General features: G+C 27.6%; 1 protein-coding gene across 3 annotated transcripts in view; it reads left to right on the top strand.

Annotated features, from left to right (window-relative positions):
* The first annotated feature begins 11,558 nt into the window (after positions 1 to 11,558).
* Positions 11,559 to 21,170, top strand: part of LOC111638957 (cholinephosphotransferase 1-like) — a 31,346-nt gene continuing 21,734 nt past the window's right edge. The window contains exons 1-2 of one of the 3 annotated variants that reach the window (XM_023384735.1): positions 11,559 to 11,629; positions 13,365 to 13,513. In XM_023384735.1, coding sequence (XP_023240503.1) covers positions 11,582 to 11,629; positions 13,365 to 13,513 — 197 coding nt within the window. In that variant the 5' untranslated portion in view covers positions 11,559 to 11,581. Of the gene's footprint in view, positions 11,630 to 13,243; positions 13,286 to 13,364; positions 13,514 to 21,170 lie in introns of those variants that run through there. The other 2 variants (XM_023384737.1, XM_023384736.1) reach the window with 2 other exon arrangements.

The raw sequence follows: 21,170 nt of genomic DNA, 5'->3' as shown, positions 1-21,170 counted from the left end.
CAAAGAATTATCCTGAGTGTTAATTTATCTCTCTATCTATTATAGAGGTTTATTACACACTACATGAAGTTATTATGTCATCATTACAAACATATTTCAGAAAAAATAAATAAAATTTTGAAACTTGTGTATGAAAGTTAAAATAAGAAATATCAAAAATTCAATGAGATAGGTTATCACATGTCAAAATTTTGTTGAACTGTGTAAATTATTCTTGGAATGGTTATTTCAAATTTTAGTATCAGTTGATAAAAAAGATAACAGAGACTAATTTAAACATAATACTTCGAGTGAATGTTGGAAAACTTTCAAAAGGAAGCTGTAGATTTACATCAATGCACCTCAAAGTACATCAACCTCTCAAGTCAAATGATCCAAAATTCATAGAAATTTAAAAAATACAAAAGTATATTCTTGATATTCCCTTTCGGCTTAAAACATTTTTTTTTTTTAACATAGAAAATCGCTCCATTTTGGAAAATTTTTTCCGCTTAGGAAGGTTTTACTATAGTATAATTTTTAATTCATTAATTTAATTATAAAATATTCTGATTTAGAAACAGCATTTCTATAATTCTAAATTTGGATTAAAGGAAGTTTAGCCAAATTAGCCAAGAGTATTTAAGAAAATTGTTGACCATGTGTTCTTTTAAGTACTTCAGAATTAGTAAAACTCTCGACTTTTGTTTGAAACCAGTCCAACTTTCATTACAAGAAAACAACTTAGAATAGATTTTTAAAATGAGCCAATAGAATTTTATTTTACATTTTATTAAAGTGTTTTAAAGGTTACAACACGCTACAACTGTGAAGCATTGGTTAAAATATCTTCAAAAACTCAAATTATTTAAGATAAATGTTATAAAGCCCGTAATATAAACTCGATACTGACATAAATACAGTGAAACCTGTCCAAAACGGAACTTGAATAAAACGGAAACCGCCAAAACGGGAAAAAATTCTTCGGAACAAAGAGATTTTCTGCTTTAGAAGAAAATCTATTCAAAACAGAAAAAATATTCGGTACGACGCGATTCCAATTTATATAGATTCATCGTAAGTTTTTTTCATGCTAGAGAATATATTAAAACTTATGTAGTATGACTTGACAGTTTATTATATTCAGGTATATGTTAATATAATTTGTATCTATATATTCCTGTTTCTACACTAAAATTTATAATTATACAAAATATTATAGATTTTTATTATAATTATCGTATGATATGAAAGTGTCATATGAGAAAATTTAAGAGTTGCTTCCGTGTCTGAGTGAATTGTGAAATGGCCTGGATATAGTCCAATTGTTTATGTTGACAGAAGTGAAGGCCGTGGAGATCAAGGTACAAGGAAACTGATGGGTAGATGTTGAATTGCAACATCGTTTCAAAAAAAAAAAAATCGTTGACGTAACAACATCAACCGTTATACTGATATAAACACATGCACTTCGCCATATTTAATAATAATAATAATTAAATTGCTCGTCTATATTTTACAATCTATACCGTTTAACGTATCCCCACCAAATTTCGTATGAATATTCTGCAGCACCCTCGAAAAAATACTGTGGGATCCTCACCCCCTCTTATCTTAAGATTTGGTTTAATTCGGTTTAATACGACAACGCGACATGTGAGCAATCTGCCGAGAGGAAGAGCTTTTATGGGAAATTGGGCCCTATTCAGGTGTTCCAAACGTGAAGAAAACCCGGAAAACTCCACGTGGTAATACTTTAGGCATGAACCCACTACTGATTTCAGGGATTTTATTCACTTTATCCTTCAGATTTACGTAACTGAATTTAAACGTTATACAGTTGAACCTCCAATGACGGCCACCTCTAAACAGCGGCCATTTTTATCAGAAATTTTTTGTTTTGAATAAAAATATACACAAAATGACCTTTAAACAACGGCCATTTTTTAATACTCGTCAGTGGCCGTTGTTCAGAGATTTGACTGTGCATTCATCTGTTATTTAATATATTAATATATTAAAATTAATATAATTTTATTATTTTTTTCTGTTATTACCTCAAGTTAGTTTTATTAAATAACTTTAACAGTCTCTGTGAAAATTATCAATACATTTAATATTTTAAGGATTATTTTCTAGTTTTATATATATATGTAATACCTTCTAGACACTCTGGTTTTAATAAACCAGCTCATATGCCAATCATTTAAATTATAAATACTCTTAACAATGGCCACTAACGGGAACATAAAAAGTAACAGTTTTTCGTAGGTGGACGTTGTTTGGAGATTATTTTGTAAACTTTAAAAAAAAAAGAAACATTCCTGAAAAAGTAGTTATCGTTTAGAGGTGACCGTTATTTACAGGTTCGACTCTAATATATAGTGTTTTTAAAATGTTATGTATAATTTAAAGTTAAATTAATATGCGCATAAGCCATCAAAGAATTATCCTGAGTGTTAATTTATCTCTCTATCTATTATAGAGGTTTATTACACACTACATGAAGTTATTATGTCATCATTACAAACATATTTCAGAAAAAATAAATAAAATTTTGAAACTTGTGTATGAAAGTTAAAATAAGAAATATCAAAAATTCAATGAGATAGGTTATCACATGTCAAAATTTTGTTGAACTGTGTAAATTATTCTTGGAATGGTTATTTCAAATTTTAGTATCAGTTGATAAAAAAGATAACAGAGACTAATTTAAACATAATACTTCGAGTGAATGTTGGAAAACTTTCAAAAGGAAGCTGTAGATTTACATCAATGCACCTCAAAGTACATCAACCTCTCAAGTCAAATGATCCAAAATTCATAGAAATTTAAAAAATACAAAAGTATATTCTTGATATTCCCGATAATTACTCAAGTAAATTCAATATTATTAATTAGAAAAGCTGTAATTAAGTGTTAAAATTATGAAGAATAAATATTTCAATTATTTTATATTAAATCTAATTATTCTCCTTATAAAATATATATAATACAGTTATTTAATTGTTAATTGTTTAAAGAAAAGATTATTTCGAAAAGGGAAATTAAGCTGTTCCACTATTCCTATTTTGAAGTAGATAACTCGTATTGTCAACATGTTGTTGTCTGCATTTCCTAGTTCTAAATTCGATTCAGTAAGTAAATCGTAAATAGACTATACCTGTATCCGTTTTAGACAGGTTTTACTGTATTTAAGCCACATGTAAGATTATTTGAAACAGCTTTAACTATTTAATTACGTATAATTAATTTCTTTTTTTAAGATTTATTATTTCAAAAAGTCATGTAATTATATTCCTATGAAAAATGGAATAAGAATTATAGCCTATATATACAAGATATATATCCTGCTATATATACAAGATAACTGAAAGAAATATAAGCAAACCTTAATGGATGATATATCGTATAAATGTTAAGTTTTCTTGAAGAAATGTCAATCACATAGTTCAGCTGATGTATGATTTATTACAATATAACATAACTAGCAGACCCCGCCACACGTTGTTGTGGCTCAAAATGTAGCTATTATAAATGTATAACACTTCCCCCGTGGGGGAAATTTTTCGAAAAATTTCTTCTTAGTATAAATTCTGTTGACGTACCCTATTAAAACGCAAAAAAACCGCATCTAAAATAGTATAAATAGAAGCGGAGTTCTTTACGGTAAGCCTTAATCCTGTCCATTTCCCTTCAGTGGAGGGAATTTCGACACGTATATTATATAAAAACACGTGCGTATTCGAATGCAGCGTTGTGTCAAAATTTCAAAGGAATCGGTAGGAACAAACGAACATTACATTTTTATTTATATAGATAGATAGAAGATGATCTGCTTTAGTTCATTTTCACAGAAAAGCATAATGCCTCACAGAAAAGCAAACTTAGGGCGTCGTACTCGTAGCGCCATCTGTTGGACATAAAAGCCTTAACCTAGATTATATCTTTTAATTTATATGAATGTTTAACGGAATAATATACAGCCTATGTCCACCCTGAGGTTCCATTCTAAATATTGGTGAAAGAATTTTTGAAATCGGATGAGTAGTTTCGGAGATTACCTGCTGCAAACAAACTTACATACATACAAACATTACCTCTTTATAATATTAGTATAGATTTAGACACATAATAAATAGTTGGGATATTTAACATCATTGTAAGTTTTCAAATTGTTCACTATTTTGTATACGTTGCTGATAAGCAATGTATACAAAATGGTCAAAAACCTTCTAATGAAGCAAATTAGAATAAATTAATTGTAATTACTACATGATAAATTAAACAAGTAATAGTTAAAATTATTACAAATGACCCAAACTTCCAGATCATCCAGTGCTTACCGCTCTGGAGGATTCGGGTTGGTCGAAACCCTAGGAATTTTTCGGTGGTAGTCCATGTAGATTCTGTAGAATGTGTCGAACCGCTAATGGGAGGTCTTTCAAGCCCATCGTAGTCCACAATGGCCCTCGATGGACTTAAAAGAAGGTCTTCTTAGTGCCCACTGGCATTTTTAGTAATTCGATAACTTATTCAGACAATATATATGAAACAGATTCAATATTTATTGAAAACATAAAAATAAATTAATATATAAACAATGTGTATACAATCAGGATTATGCAAATGGTGTTCACTGGACCCCTATCCAGAGGAATCCAAGATGAATTAAAATTTGAATGAAGTAAACAGAATAAAAACGTAATAGTTGCACTATAAATTACCAGTTTATATGTACAGTATATTTAATGTATTTATTTATTATTGTCTTGATATCAGCAAAAGACCCTCTTGCATCCGGATTTCAAGTACAGTACCTTTGCACGATCTCATTTACAAGAAATTAATTCCTAATGTGAAAGTAATACATCTTGTAAATTAAGTGATAATAAGTACTGTACACTGTATAGCATATGTTCTTTTTTATATATTACTTACTTGAAATTACATATCGAATTTTTATTTAAATAAGTAGAATGCAGTATATTGAAGGGCAACCAGGCACTCTACAGATGAATATTTTCCTGAATAGTTAATTAGATTTTCGTTATTTACAAACAATAACATGATTAAGTGCTTATAAACACAAAATTATGACCTTGTACGATGTTACTTCGTACAATTTTCCATTCTTTGAATCGTAACGAACAATCAAGTTATTCACATGGCCACATTTACAGTTGTATTAAATGTATATAGTGTATATGTAAAGAAAATTTTTCCGGTTGTTATATATAACAGAGGGAAAGTATGGAGATCGGTCAATAAATGATCCTTCCAAGATTTTAACATTTTTGGACCCAGGGGACCTTGAAACGCCGAAAAAAAGAAGGAAGAAAAAAAAACAAAACGGAATTTTTTTTCTGTGTGTATGGATGTTAGTGTGTGTGGTAAACGATTTTGTTCACCCTCTTTGAAGCTTAATAACTGCTGTGCTTTTTGTCGAAAATTTCTGAAATTTTTTCGGGGAGGATTGATGCTGTTAAATTTTTAAGATTGTATAGGTCAAGGGGTTGGGGAGATAAAGGGGGTCGTGTGTATCTCCATCAAGGGTCGGACTTAATGACGATTTTACTCTTTATCAGTCATTTACAATTTTTTATAATACCCATCACTACCTTCAAAATTAATCTTTTTGCCATTTTATAATAGTTAAAAATATAAAAAGTGTTTTTTAATAAAATATAATAACAGATGGCACCATCAAATGTTGCCAGGAAAGTTAAGCAACTCGTTGCTGGATTTTTTATTTAGAAATTGTTCTTTGTTAAAAAATCTACGATTTTAATTTAGGATTTACTACATAAAAGATTGTTTGGTAGAGTATTGGCACTTGTGAATGTGGTGGTACTCGAGATTTGAGGCCCTAGACACTTAAATAAAAGAATATACACTTGAAATTATCAATTTTATACATATTTTATTTTAGTTAATGTTTTTACGTTTTTATCTTTCTAAAATTATTATTAACAATTTTTAAATAAATAATATTTTATTTTAAACAGTTACATAATAAAACATTAATTAAATTCCTTCCATATTAGTAGTTAAACTAGAGCTCAGATATCTCAAAGTTCATTGAATTTTATGAAGTAAAGTATATTTTTAATCAGAAAAAAAAGGATATAGTGTCTTATAATAACTTACCCATTCAATTTTATCAAATTCCACATAAAAATACATTAAAAATTTTAATTTATATCTTACGATTTACCACAGACCTCAGATTATATATCAATGAATATGATTTCGGTATATTAACCTATTTTAAGATAGATTATTTTATTGTTTTTTTTACATTTATAAATAAATATTTTATTCTTAATTTTTTAAAATTATTTATAAATTATCCTTTCTTATTTTTAAATTTAAACATATTTTATTGATAAATTCATCAAAACAAAAATACATTAATAGCAATTAAATTTAAATACCTTATGTCTGTGGTTACAAATTTAATTATAATTAATTGAATAAATTAAATTAAAAATAAATTTTTAATGAAGATTGGCAAGTAATTTTTTTTGCAATACTTTTTTTTATCAAAGGAATCTTAGATATAATCTTAATCATATTTTTAAGTTTTTTTGTAGTTTATACATGATACCAGTACAAAAAACTTTTATCTTTTGATAGTATCTACAATGTACTTGGTTGTACCATATAGAAACGAATACTTTGAATGATTCTAGGATTTAATTTATTAGGAAATAGGAATTTTGAAACTTCATTTGATACTTAAGTTATAATACTTAATAATTTATCTAAAATGTGAATGAAATGCTAATTATTAATATTAATTTTATAATTTACATATATGTAATATATCTTAAGCCAGTGTTTTTCAACCTTCTTGAATACGAGACCCCTTTACAAGTTAAAAAATTCTGGCGACCCCCCAGGGCCATATTAAGACTATATCAGTAATTTTAAAAACTACGTATTTAATTTTCTTTCTGTGTAAATATCGATCGAAAAACTAATTGTACTTTAAAATAAAAACGCAAAGCCTTCTCACTGAAATTGTAGTTTTATTTATTGTAGTGTAGGACGTACAAACACTTGTCTTTTTCTTTTACCCGCGACCCCCGTGTAAGGCTTTGCGACCCTGTGGGGGTCGCGACCCACAGGTTGAAAAACACTGTCTTAAGCCAATGGACCAGTGGATAATACCGCTGAATACAGATAGTTGGTTGCAGGTTCGTTTATGACAAACGAGTACTAGTCACGTGGAGTTTACCATGTTTTCTACATCTAAATAGGGCCCACTTTTCCATAGAAAATTCTCTCAGAAGACATCCCCCCTTAGCAGATCGCCCATGTGTTGGATTATATTATCCCATCACTCCAATCCATCTCTCTTACAGTAAAAATTTACTATTTTAAATATAATTTCATCATCAGGTTAATTTCATAATCAACTTGTCTACATTTTGAGTGATAAAATATTGCTGAAACAACAAAATTTTAATTTTAGAATTATCTATAATATTTCTCCTAATTCTTAAAACCTATTCAATTAATAACTTTACTTTTATACTATATTTTATTTAAATATTATATCAAATATAAGACAATTTTTAATCTTGGATAGTGTTACTTGGATCACGTTTCCTTTGAAGTTTTTATAAGTTAATAAATATAATAGAGGCAGTTATATACATCACTTGAATTTTTATATCTTAATTTAATCATGATATATATTCACGTCCTCGACACTTCTACTTAATTAATTCGTAATAAATATGTTTATCGTTGGGAATATCTTATATAAAAATAAGGTGTATGTCTGTCTGTTTTCATTTCTAAAACCTTTGACAGATCCGGATTAAATTTTTCAGAGTTTTTCTCAGGAATCCTGAGGAAATATTGATCTATTAATTTATTATATTCGAGTGTTGAATATTGTAATATCATCTATAATATGAGAATTCAATGTCAAATAACAAATATATTTATATTTAATATGCATTTTACTCATTATGAAATACAATTGGGATTAATTTCAATCAATTTTTCAAATCAAAATTTGATCAATGTCTCAAGGATGGGGCGGCTGGAACAATGTACAGTACAGTAACGTCAAAGATACACAGCACGAAATTTGGATCTTGAAAATATAATTTCAGAAAAACTAATTAGGTTTACAGTTAACGATTAGAACTACAAATAGTTTTTAAATTATCATTAATAGTAATTTTTATCAATAAATTTGATGAGCCTATCTGCACTTTTAATAATCGCTTAATCGATAGAATTTAATATAAATTGAACTCTGTATTTCCTTTTATCAATGAAAAAGTTTAATTGGAAATTATATTAGCGCATTCTTTCTTAATTTTTACAAAATTTCATGTTTTTAGTGATTTAAGTTAATTCCCATATTTTAAAGGGTTTCTTCGTAGTTTCGTGCTTATATTAAATTTTCTGTATATTGTTTCTGGAAATTTCTTTTCTTTTGTGATATTTTCACCTTGAAAACTATATTTACAGTTTACAAAATTTAGAATCGCTGTGTGTAATTATGATAAATGTAATTTGTTAAGAAATATTTCTGAAATTATTGAGTTTTTTAACGATAAATTCGCAATGGTTCGGACAGCATCAGTGAGAATTAGGGAATGATGAGACCCACGTATAAGGTATTTCTGGATTGGATATTTCTGCAGTGTGATTATCTGTTACTTTATGACGCTTTTTATATCAATTGTCGAAATTGAAGTGTCCTATCGTCTTTAGAGTTATGATTATAGACGACTTTCATGGCATTTATAAGCAGTTCTGATCGAAACATCGTCCCTATTCCTCAGTATCCTCACAAAAGAACCAAATCGCTTGCGAATCAAATTTGTCTGTAATGGGCCAAACTAGAATAGTATAGTATATAGCTTATAGTATAAGCTATACTATTCTATTGATTCTGATGAAACCAACTGAATAAATAGTCAATAAGTTGCCAAGTGTTGATATATGTCACCTTAGTGTGTCTGCAAAGAAACAACTATACTATTCTAGTTTGGCCCATTACAGGCAAATTTGATTCGTAAGCGATTTGGTTCTTTTGAAAACGAAACACAACACACTATAAGCCTTACAGTGTGTTGTGTTTCCCGATAATGAACCAATTACACAATGATGCTTTATAACTTCATTGGGCCAAGCGAATTTGAATTAGATGGTCGCATTACAGTGTTGACTTCAGACATTTTTCTTCGGGGGAATTTTTGGGGAAATATTTTCTTTTGGGGGTTCCTGTTGATGGTGTCTCCAGGCAATTGCCTCTTTTGCCCATCAGATAACGCGCCACTTCAATTAGCCTACACTGCTCAAATGAAAGAAAAAGCCAATTATGTCAAAGTCTCTTCTTCTCCTGAGTGATAGAGATTTAATTGAAATGTGAAAAGAATATATATTACATAGGCCTGTCTTGTACATCTGAAAATATTTTGATTTCAATGAAATTGTTCTGATTAATATTGAATCCCATGTTTATATTATTGAACATGTTCAGCAAGGTGACAGGATTCAAGACAGATAATACAATTACAGAAATTTTTTCGTAATTATTGAAGATGCAGTACATTTACTGTGTAGCCTACTATAACATTATCTTTACATTGTCCTGATACAGTGGAAGAAAATTTCTGATGATGTGTATTTGGTACAATTTTAAAGTGTACGTGATGAATTCTGTAATGATTTTCCCACAGGAAACTGTAAATAAAAAGAAATATTTCTACATATAAGTAAGCAAATTTTATACAAATTTAAATTTACTTTAAGGTAAATTTACCTTAAACATTTAAACTATGTTACACTGAAAGCAATCAGTAAGGTCAGCTTGGTGTTATCAAGCAAACCATTTTTCTTGGCTACACTAATATTTTCGTTAGTATAATAATATTAAATTAACGTATTTATGCTTGCGAATATAAAAACAGTACATAGGCTAATAAATCATATTTTACAATCGAATCCATAAACCGGTTTATAAGCTTTTCCTTTAAAACCACTACATGTACCCTATTTTAGAAATTAAGATAGAAAATAAAGTAATTTTAAATTTAAAAATTATCTTATTTTTCATCTATAACATAAAAATTTAAAAAGTCTATTCTTAAGATTCACATATTTTGTTTAATTTTCCTCCCAAACATTTGGATCATCTTCATTTACTTTTTATTATATCCTGGTGAATATACAGTATTAACAATAAACTTAGTTGAAAAAATTGTCCGGAAAATAAATTGGAAAAGGAGGACAAATACATGTCAGATGAATATGATATATAAAAATTAGGCAAGACAATAAAGTAGTCAGTCCATCATTAATTATTACATTTGATCTATGTCAATATAAGTAATAAATATTTAATTTNGTTTTAAAAAATAAACGAGTTTACAGATACAGTTTCTCACAGTAATTTTCCGTCATCATTATCGTGTTTAGATTAACAAATAGGAAGTTTACTTGGAAAATTTTTTATATGACATATCGATGACGTATAATTTGATTCTATCCAATGAGGGAACACGTCAGTAAATACAAAATTGGCTGCAAGCGATGGTGAAACGACATTCGAAAGAAAGAGAGAATTAGGTTTGACAATAAATGAGTCAGTCCATCATTAATTATTACATTTGATCTATGTCAATATAAGTAATAAATATTTAATTTTATATGAGCCTTTAGCAATTCGAATTGGGAAACTTTGATATAGATTTTGTAATAGACTATATAATTAGAAGTTATTGATATTTAATTTAAACATTATAAGTTAGATTTCATATAACATATTTGTTACAAATTTCTTATTTGAAAATGTTTTTATGTGAAGAAAAATTAATTTTTACTTACTGTTAGATATTTTATGTATTTATTGTTCACAAATTTAATTATAATTAATTGAATAAATTAAATTAAAAATAAATTTTTAATGAAGATTGGCAAGTAATTTTTTTTGCAATACTTTTTTTTATCAAAGGAATCTTAGATATAATCTTAATCATATTTTTAAGTTTTTTTGTAGTTTATACATGATACCAGTACAAAAAACTTTTATCTTTTGATAGTATCTACAATGTACTTGGTTGTACCATATAGAAACGAATACTTTGAATGATTCTAGGATTTAATTTATTAGGAAATAGGAATTTTGAAACTTCATTTGATACTTAAGTTATAATACTTAATAATTTATCTAAAATGTGAATGAAATGCTAATTATTAATATTAATTTTATAATTTACATATATGTAATATATCTTAAGCCAGTGTTTTTCAACCTTCTTGAATACGAGACCCCTTTACAAGTTAAAAAATGTAGAATGTGTCGAACCGCCAATGGGAGGTCTTTCAAGCCCATCGTAGTCCACAATGGCCCTCGATGGACTTAAAAGAAGGTCTTCTTAGTGCCCACTGGCANTAATACTGTATAAATTTCAGTTAATTTTATAGTATAATAATTATAAAATTTCCTTTTAATGGTTTTGAAATAGATAAACGTGATTCAATAGATATTTTTATTAATAAGGAAGTATGAATTTAAAAAAATTCTGTAGTTCTTTAAATAAATAATAATCATTTTCTTGCACATTGCATGCTCATTATTATTGTTGCTTTTTTAAATTTAATAGTTTATTATCAGGTAGGTGGTTCTTCCTTGTCCATTAAACATTACCTGTATTAAATAAATAAATATTTTAAATTAAATTCAAGGTGATATTCAAGCTTAATATTCTACATTTTAGTTTGATCACTTTATTAGGAATATCTGTAGAAACAATAAAAATTTAAAATCTTAAAGCAATTTTTTAGTGTGTTTATGCTTAGAATAAAGGTTTATAAATGAACTTAATGGCACTGATTTTTAATTGCTGAAATAAATGCATTATAAAGCTGTTTAAAATGTTTCATTGCTTTTTAGTTTTTAACTAAAGCACAAATTGAGTTTCAAAGGTTATAATTACTTCCCTATATGCACTAAATTTATAGTATGATTAAAGCTATATATTCAGTATTTTAATAAATTGCTAATGTCCCAAAATTACCAAAAATTTCAATAAAATTTTATAGTTTTAAAATTGATGAAATAATTAATTGTTGCTCAATTACAGAGAATAATTACAGTTTACAAGGATAGAAAGTAGAACACTTAGTCTAATTTACTTACTTCACTTTTAAAACATTTGACAAAGTAAATTAACTGGATGAATAATTCAGAATACCAGAATTTATTTTTTTACAGTTAAATTATTCTTTCCCATATTTTATAGGTAAACATAAATACATATACACAGGGGGATGGAAAGTTGACATACAGTTGTGAATCTGATAAATACAGATGTTTGGTGCTCATCATTATTATTATCTTTTATTATTTCATATTCCTTATTTGTGATTTAATTTATGTATAAAGATAAATGTTTTTCTTCTATTTTTTTTCCAAAATAACAACTGTAGGCTATATACCCACTTTTTCACTCCCTTGTATCTATGTAAAATATAAATTATACAGAATATGCTTTTTTAACTGTTTAAAGGCATCTGATTTAATTCATTTTTAGCATGTATATATTTTAAATAGTTGAGTTTTCTATACAACATGCATATATACAGTACATAGTATACATATATATTGTCATGCCCATATCCCAGATGGGATGGGCTATAATAATTATGATTTATATTTGGTATTACATTGACCCATTTTTTTTTTTAATTTAAAAACATGCATTTTATTAGATACAAATACAAAATTAAATATGTGCATCATCATGTGTGTGTATAAATGACACATTTTGACTCAAAATTTATTTGTATTGTATTTACAGCTTATTTTTCTTTCTTTCTTTTTTTTATTTTTTTTTATTTACTTATTTAGTTTAAAAGTTATTGCGAAATGAAAACACGTACAGTACATAAAAATGTTTTAAAAAATAAACGAGTTTACAGATACAGTTTCTCACAGTAATTTTCCGTCATCATTATCGTGTTTAGATTAACAAATAGGAAGTTTACTTGGAAAATTTTTTATATGACATATCGATGACGTATAATTTGATTCTATCCAATGAGGGAACACGTCAGTAAATACAAAATTGGCTGCAAGCGATGGTGAAACGACATTCGAAAGAAAGAGAGCTGTTTTCAGTTGTGGAATAGTTGAAACATTACAAATAGAATAATTAGCTAATTTTAAAATTATTTATTAGTTTGAAAATATTTAAATGTAATTGATTAATTATTACTATGACCTTGTGATCAATCAACAACAAAAGTGATGTATCAGTGTATAATTACAGTTAATAAGTGAATACTCAAGAACATTTATTAATGTATATAAATTTAATAATAATATATATTTTTTCTCTATTTTAAAGATGGCAAGTATGAATAAGAAAGAGAAACATACCAGAGAGTTTGGTGGTGGTTGGGTTCTACCTGCTGATCAAATGGATTATCTAAGAAGATATCCTTATGAATATCATGCCAGTGCAGGTTCTGTCCTTGAACTCTTATTTCTACAAAGGTACAGTATATAGGGCCTATATCAACCTCTGTATGTACAGTACAGTACATGTACAGTAGAAATGCATATACTTTTTGTTATTAGTAATCAGATTAATTTTTAAAGATGTTTTTGAAAAGCTATTTTAGAAAATGATTCATCAAAACCTCCATAATAACATTATGATAAATATATTTTATTGACAGTATAAATAGGTATTCCATTACATGTTTTAAAGTTTGTGTTAATAAATTTCATAATTTTAATGTAAATTTTATTATTATTGTGACTTTATTCATTCAACCTTTTTGTTGTGAATAAATCATCATAGAGGTTGTGCTATAAACACCAGATATTTTTAAATATAAAGTAATACTTCAGAGGACTTAAATATTAATTGCTTTGCTCAGGTACATTTTTTAAAATAGAGAATGAATATGTATTACAGTTACATTTTGTAAATGGCCATCGTGTCTTGCAAATTGTTCAAATTTAAAAATCATTAGATGTTTCTGGCATATCCTGTATTAACCTGAAACTATTATTATGGTGAAAACAATGCAACAATAAAGCAACATTCTGAAATAATTCATATTACTAAAAATGTAAATGTAAGCAGTTATCATTATGAAATTTGTTTAAATATACAGAAACTATTTTCTTATAAAAATTTAATTTATTACTCCCGAAATGTTTTTGGAAATATTTAGCACAAACAACTTATGATTGTATCAAAGAACTTGCAATATTATATATATAATAACATATGTTAACATACAGTTCAACTATATATACACATGCAGCTTTTTTGGGATCAAAATGAAAAATTTTGGTTAAACTCCTAAAGCAGAATATTTTGTTTTGATCTTCAAAAAAGCAAACAGTGCAGATTAAGAATGTTTAAGAATGAAGATGAATTAGCCACTGTGATTACTTGGCTGAATTAATCAATGCACATTTAACAGTGAGCAAAGTTTAAAAAGTGCTGACATTTTTGATATTTAACAGACTATGTTCGGATATGGACAATGGAATGCTAGTGTCAGAAGGAAGAATGAAGAGATAAACTTTGATAGAGTAAACAAGTAGTGAGGTGGGCTGTAATGGCAGCAGTTGATGTAAGAGACTAATATATGCCAGACATGTGAAAATGTTCTTTATTCAGGTTCTTTAAACTTCATCCACTGTTAAAAGTGCATTTATTAATTCAGCCAATGTTTAGGAAATAAATTTGGTTTATGTTTAGGTTAACCAATTTTTTTTCTAGTAAGTTCTCCATTTCTAAGATACAGGTATTTTTAATAAAAATCATATTGAAATTATAATTTTTATATAATTTGTATATTAAGAAATTCTGTTTCATTATGAGTTTATTTCATAATTTTTTTTATATTTTAATTTCCACATTATGTTCATTTTGATATCTGAATTTTTCATCCCTGAAAACATTTTTAGATTTCTTAGAATATAATAATCTACAGAGTATTTTATGTAAAATAATTTTTTCCTATGTAAAAGATGTAATATTATTGCAATAAGAAACTTTGAAAAGTTAAATTTAAAAGCTTTTGCATTGATGGATTCATATTAAAGACAAATATAAATTATTTGAATTTATACATTGAAAGTTTAAAAATAATTTTTTAACGATATTAGGAAAATTGTATATTTTCTGAGGATTGGATTCGAAGGACATAAATGGGGTTTCTTGGATGAATAAACCGAAATATTAAATGGTTATAAAAATGACCAAATATTTTCTTTTTCCTCAATATTTTTGATTTATACTCAGTAGATGTAACTGCCAATAAAAATTAGATTTATTCTATTTAACAGATTAGTAGTGTATTAAATCTCGGTTATTATAAAGCTCTGTTCTCTTAGTTATAATTCAGTGTATTTCTTTTCATATTGCAATATCTTTTAGATATCAATCATTCTAGAGTGCAGTATAGTCTCTGGGTACATTCGGAAAGTCGAACAAGTTAAACGAGAATGACGTCATAGTTATTCTTATTTCATTAGACTTTTCGAACAATTTGTTTATAACTAAATGGATGTTTTAAAATCGAAGAAATTAATATTGCTAGTGCAGCCTTATCCAAAATATTTTTCTTAGATTGCTTTGGGTGAACAGTAATTTCAATCATTTACCTTTTAATTCACAATTTAAACACTAAAGTAGCTTTAGAAGCATTGATATCGTTGGATGCCATTTTCTTAACGAAGTAAACTAACTCTTTCCTTCGTGAAAATTAGAGTTATTAGAGTTAGAAAATTAGATTCATTAGAGTTTCGTTCGAAATGTCATCACTGCAGAGCATGTGCACTGGGCGAGACTACTACTTTTCGAACTATTCATTACTAGCACGTTTAACTCATTTGACTTTATGAATGTATTCTCTGTAATCTGACATGATTGGACTGGCAGATGTTGGATTACTGGATTTTGTATGTATGTACTGTACGTACATACTGTACAGTAGAGAAACATTTGGTTCACAGATTAATTTATTGTATTAATCACAATTGTGCTTGTTTTGCTGATTGCACAGGTGACACACTAGTAACTATAGTCTATTTATCGTAACTTGGCACCTACTGTAAACAAAGATTTTGTCGTATTAATCCTCCAGAGATTTTCATTGGTCAAATCACAATTGGAAGTGGCTAGACACGTGTTGACCAGTTAAGCCCCTTTTTCTGCACGTGTTAAAATCTCAACAAGTTCCCACATTCATTGTTGTTCTTTTTCTATATGTTTGATACATTTTCTCTGTCTTTCTTCAGTTATTTGTTCGACAACACACAGTTTGAAATAATGATAGTTATTGTAATGAATGGAAAACGAAACCAAGACATTATAGTGCTCATGACCGGAAAAAGTTTATTTTTAGTGATTCGGAATGTGCAAATATTCATTAAAATAGTAATTTAACAAGTATGAAATAATTACATTTATAATCATTGTTAAGTGACTAGTATTTCATTAATGATTTTATAAATAATGAACGACTATTTTCTGCGGACGAATGAGATGCAACGCGGTTTCTAATTGATGGACGTGGGTTTAAGCCAATAAACAATGGGAGGTGTGTCTTAGTTTGTTTACAGTAGGTGCCAAGTTAGGATAAATAGACTATAGTATACAAATACATCAGTCTCTCTGTTACATACATTAACAAGTGGTAACACAAATTTCATGTGCATGGCACTGCAGAGTGTTGGATTATTATACCTGTTGGACTGTTAAGTGACAGACTATAGAGAGACTATTGTTTTCAATAATTACAGATGAAAATTTACAGTTACCAATTTGATCTACAGTATTTTCTTTATGGTTCAAAATTCTGATAATTGTCATTTCTTTATAAACATCAGTTTATAAAGAAATTTACATTAACTAACATAATTTAAAACATTTTCTTGGGAGAACATGTACATATATTTAAAATCAATATATTCCTTAAAACTTTCTAGGTTATGAAAGTTAATCAAACATTTATATTATTTTTGTATTTTCTATATTGCTATCGCATTCACTTTTAATCATAAATTTTTTTCACTCATTGAATTTTTAAGATTCCTATTTAAGAATATTTAGTAAACTAAGACACAGCTTGTTAAACCTGTTTGTTAACCTATTTTTCTTCATTTAAAGAAGAAAAACATTCAGAAACTTAAATTAGTGTAATTTTTTTTAGAACAGATTAATATGCTAGTTTTTTAAGTTTTGTTTTAGGAATGTAAGGTAGATATCTTTCCAATTATCTTAAGTAAATTTTTTATACTATTTTATTTTTTTAATTCTAACATTATATATGTATTCTGTAATGTTAGAATTTCAAATGAATTTTAGAATTTCTATTCAAAGTTTCAGAATTGAGTGTCAAGAATATTTTGCAAACTAGTCTCTATATGCTAAAATAAATATGGCTAACATTTGGTCTAACATAACAAATGTTTGCCTGTTGAATTTAATATAATTCTAATTGTAGAGTAATTTTAGATTGTGTAGAGTTTCCAATTCAAAACCCTTTTAATCTTTTAGAGCAAAACGAACTATTAGCTATTATACAGATTGTAATACTATGAAAGGTCTAATAATATTGTACAGTACCATCAGGTACAATACTTATTAGACTCTTTACTATATTGCAAATATAAATCTAATATTAATATAAAATATAAATCTGATATAAAAAAATACTGCACCATTAGGTGCAGTATTTTTTTATATCAGATTTATAGTACTGTTCTGCTTCTGATAAAAAATTTTTCTTAATTGTGGAGTTTTGTCTTTTTTAGAAAAAGATGGTGATAATCTTGTTGATTGTGGTTTTACTGTTGCAAAAGAACTTAGTAACATGGGATGTAATGCTGTAATGCCAATTTTTGAAGAAGTTTTTAGTTGAAGAGTTTTGTGAGATTAGCCAGGGCGTAAATCGAAGTCTACGCCACTTACGGCGCGAGATCGGCTCTCAACTTTTTTATTTATTTAGGAGGGCTTTTATGTTTAAGGATGATCTAGGCTGTGTAGTCTAGATCTTGACACCAGTTTGTCAATTTATCGATCCGCGGACAAACACGCCTATGAGATCTGATTCGGACACAAAATTAAGAGACATTTTAATTAAAAACGAAATAATAAATTTAATAAAACAAGAAAATAAACTCATACAAAAATGTGAACGAACGAGAGACAGAACTACTACAAATAATATACAAATTGAATGATATCTATACTTATCTTATACCCAATTCGCGATCGAGAGAGAGAGCTCACAAAATCATTATAAAACATACAACCTGTTTCAGTGGTCGTTCGTCGTCTTCTCTGTAGGCAAGGGACACTTTGGAATTAAAGTTCATTTACTTCTTTCCATGGGCGATCAATATGTGCACAATATCAAAGTAAATTTTCTAAGTGTAGACTCTGGACTTATTCTAAGTGACTCGACTAAGGGCGTTGGTCATCAGGAGGAAAATGTGTGGAGTTTGGACGCTTCCAGATCTGTCGCTGAACTCCTTGAATTCGGACAAATTTCCCTTATATCTCAGGATTTACGACCAATCATCTGCTAGAAACTCGTTCGTGTGAACGGATGAAAGGGGAATCCAACAGGGGTAGATAGTTCTCATCTGAGCAAGATTTTTAGCGGATAAGGGAAAAACAGAGGATGTACCACTTCCCTCAAAGGAAGTAACATCTGCTATCTATCTTTCCCACGTCCAAAACATTAGTTTTCTCACAAAAATGAATTAATATTTTGTGACAATATTTTAACATTATTAATAAAAATTATTAAATTAGACCCAGGGCCTTTAGGTTTTCACAGTTTCAAGAAAATGAATTAGTTAGCCATTTAAGAATTAATTCTGGAATTGGCTTTTTCCATATAAAGCTTTTACATTATTTTGAAGGAAAAATTCCATATTCATCTTTATGCAATATTAATAAAGTTTTCAAAATTTTTTCCTTTGTAACAAATTTTTCTTTTGTATTAATTATACTTTAAGTAAAATACCTGCAAAAAAGTTTGCAATTTCACTTATGCTTTGAGTCAAAAAGATTTTAAATTGTAATAGTAAATTTTATTATTAATTTTCAAAGAATTATACAGAGCAGTTAAACATAAATTTATTTTTGCTTATATATCCTTTGTGATTAATCTTTTATATGTTGTGTAAATCATGCTAGTCTTGAAAAATAATGAGTAAAATAAAAATCATTCAAAACAAGTTTCATTCTAGATAATGCAATTAAAATGTACATATTCAATAAATAGTTCTTCATTTAAACTGTAGAAAAGTATATTCACATCTGTGTGTGTGTTTTGTTTCTTTGAATATCTATCCAGTTTTTTAGAAGAATGTCTATTATATTTGCATGTACCATACATGCAAATATTCTTTACTTTTATACAGTTTAAATACAAAAACACACACAAACACAAATATTTACAACAAGAAATAGCCATTTGTCCTTGAATTTGAAAATAATGTTTGCTTGTTATTTAATTCATATTTGTTGGTATGAACTATTAGAAAATATGATCTCTCTTATTTGAGTTTCTGAAAAAAATTTTGATTGTAGATGTATTTTATTTCTATCAAACAAGTACTTAATTGACTTATTAATAAACCATTAGGTGTTGCACATAAATAAGGAAATTTTGAATTAATTATAATACCTGTCTTAATGTTCCATTCTGATTTTTTATTCTTATTATGTTCTCATTATTGACTTATATGATATGCCATATGCTATAGGTTTAATGTGTTCAAGAGTGGTAAAGTTATATGAATAAAGATGTTCAGCCAAGGCAATATAATTAGATTATTAATAATTAGATATGCAAATGTTATAGAAGTTAATTATGGTATCCTCATAGAATGTTTTTTTTCCATAGCAAAGATTGTGTTTGTTCTTGAGTATCAAGTTCAAGTTGAATAGTTTCCTGCAATAAGACCAAAACATGGTTATGTAAAAACAGGAATTTTTTTTTCAAATTTGAATATTTTTTAACGACAAACTTGCTTGTGGAATGCTTTTGTCAAGTACCATTGATAATAAACAAATTGTGTGTGTGTTTTTTTATTTAAAACATCACTGTGTTCTTGTAAAACTGAAAAAATTGGTATGCAAACATTAAATTTTAAAAGTGCATCAAAATCCATTGGAGGTAGTTTGTTATCATTATGTGTTTTAAATGAAAATTTCATGTACAGTACTTTTTCCTTTCAGCATTTTCATCTATTTTCACAGTAATACTTTATATACAGTGCTTTATATAATTCATTACTGTTATAATCCCCAAAAAGTATGGAAGAGCAAATATATGTTTGCATGATGCAAAATTAAAACCAGTTAAGTAATTGCAAGTTCCTATTTCAATCTGAAATGACAACCTGCATTTTTTACAGTTTAAAATGCTATATGTGATGAAGGCATGGTACTTTTTAGTTTTAGCAGATCATTATACAATGACTGGTTTGACATGTTAGTATCAAATATTTTTGCATGTTGCTAAAATAGACAAAAAGTCTTGATATTGCGCAACTACACACTTGCTTTACTTGCCTAATCGTAAAGGTTAAACAAGTAAAGCAGAAATATTCTGAGTAGTCTACCATAGCACAATGGCCTCCCAGAATCAAATAGTAGCAAATATATTTACACTATAGTACATATTCTTTAGATATTGTGTGTGTGTGTATTAGTTTACTATAGCATGGTATCTAATTTCATTTAAACAAGTTATTTTAAATGTTGAAAATTAATATATACAGGTAACCCCCGTATAACACGGTAGTTACGTTCCAAAAAATTGCCGTGTTATGCGAATCCGTGTTATACGAAACAAAGAACTAATACGAAAAGGAGGGTTAGGTTCCAAAAATTAAAAAACATGCTAGTATATTTTCATAATTAAGATAAATATCTTCATTAAAATTTTTTTAAGTGATACATATTAATATAAATTAAACAATGTTTTCTTCGTCATCACTAAAAACACTATTAATTAACCGAGAGCGTTTTCTTTTTGGCAAGTTATCCTTATCCTCTGAGCATTTTTCTGCATTATCTTCAGATCCATGCTTTACCTTTTGCAAAATGTATGTAATTTTAGATTGCTTGCTTCTAGTTAAAAGGTCTTTATAAATTTCCTTATAT

This window comes from Centruroides sculpturatus, unplaced genomic scaffold (assembly GCF_000671375.1).
Source record: "Centruroides sculpturatus isolate CEXI.00-Female unplaced genomic scaffold, Cexi_2.0 scaffold908, whole genome shotgun sequence".
In the NCBI taxonomy this organism is placed as follows: Eukaryota; Metazoa; Arthropoda; class Arachnida; order Scorpiones; family Buthidae; genus Centruroides; species Centruroides sculpturatus.
This window is presented reverse-complemented; position numbering and strand designations above follow the sequence as displayed.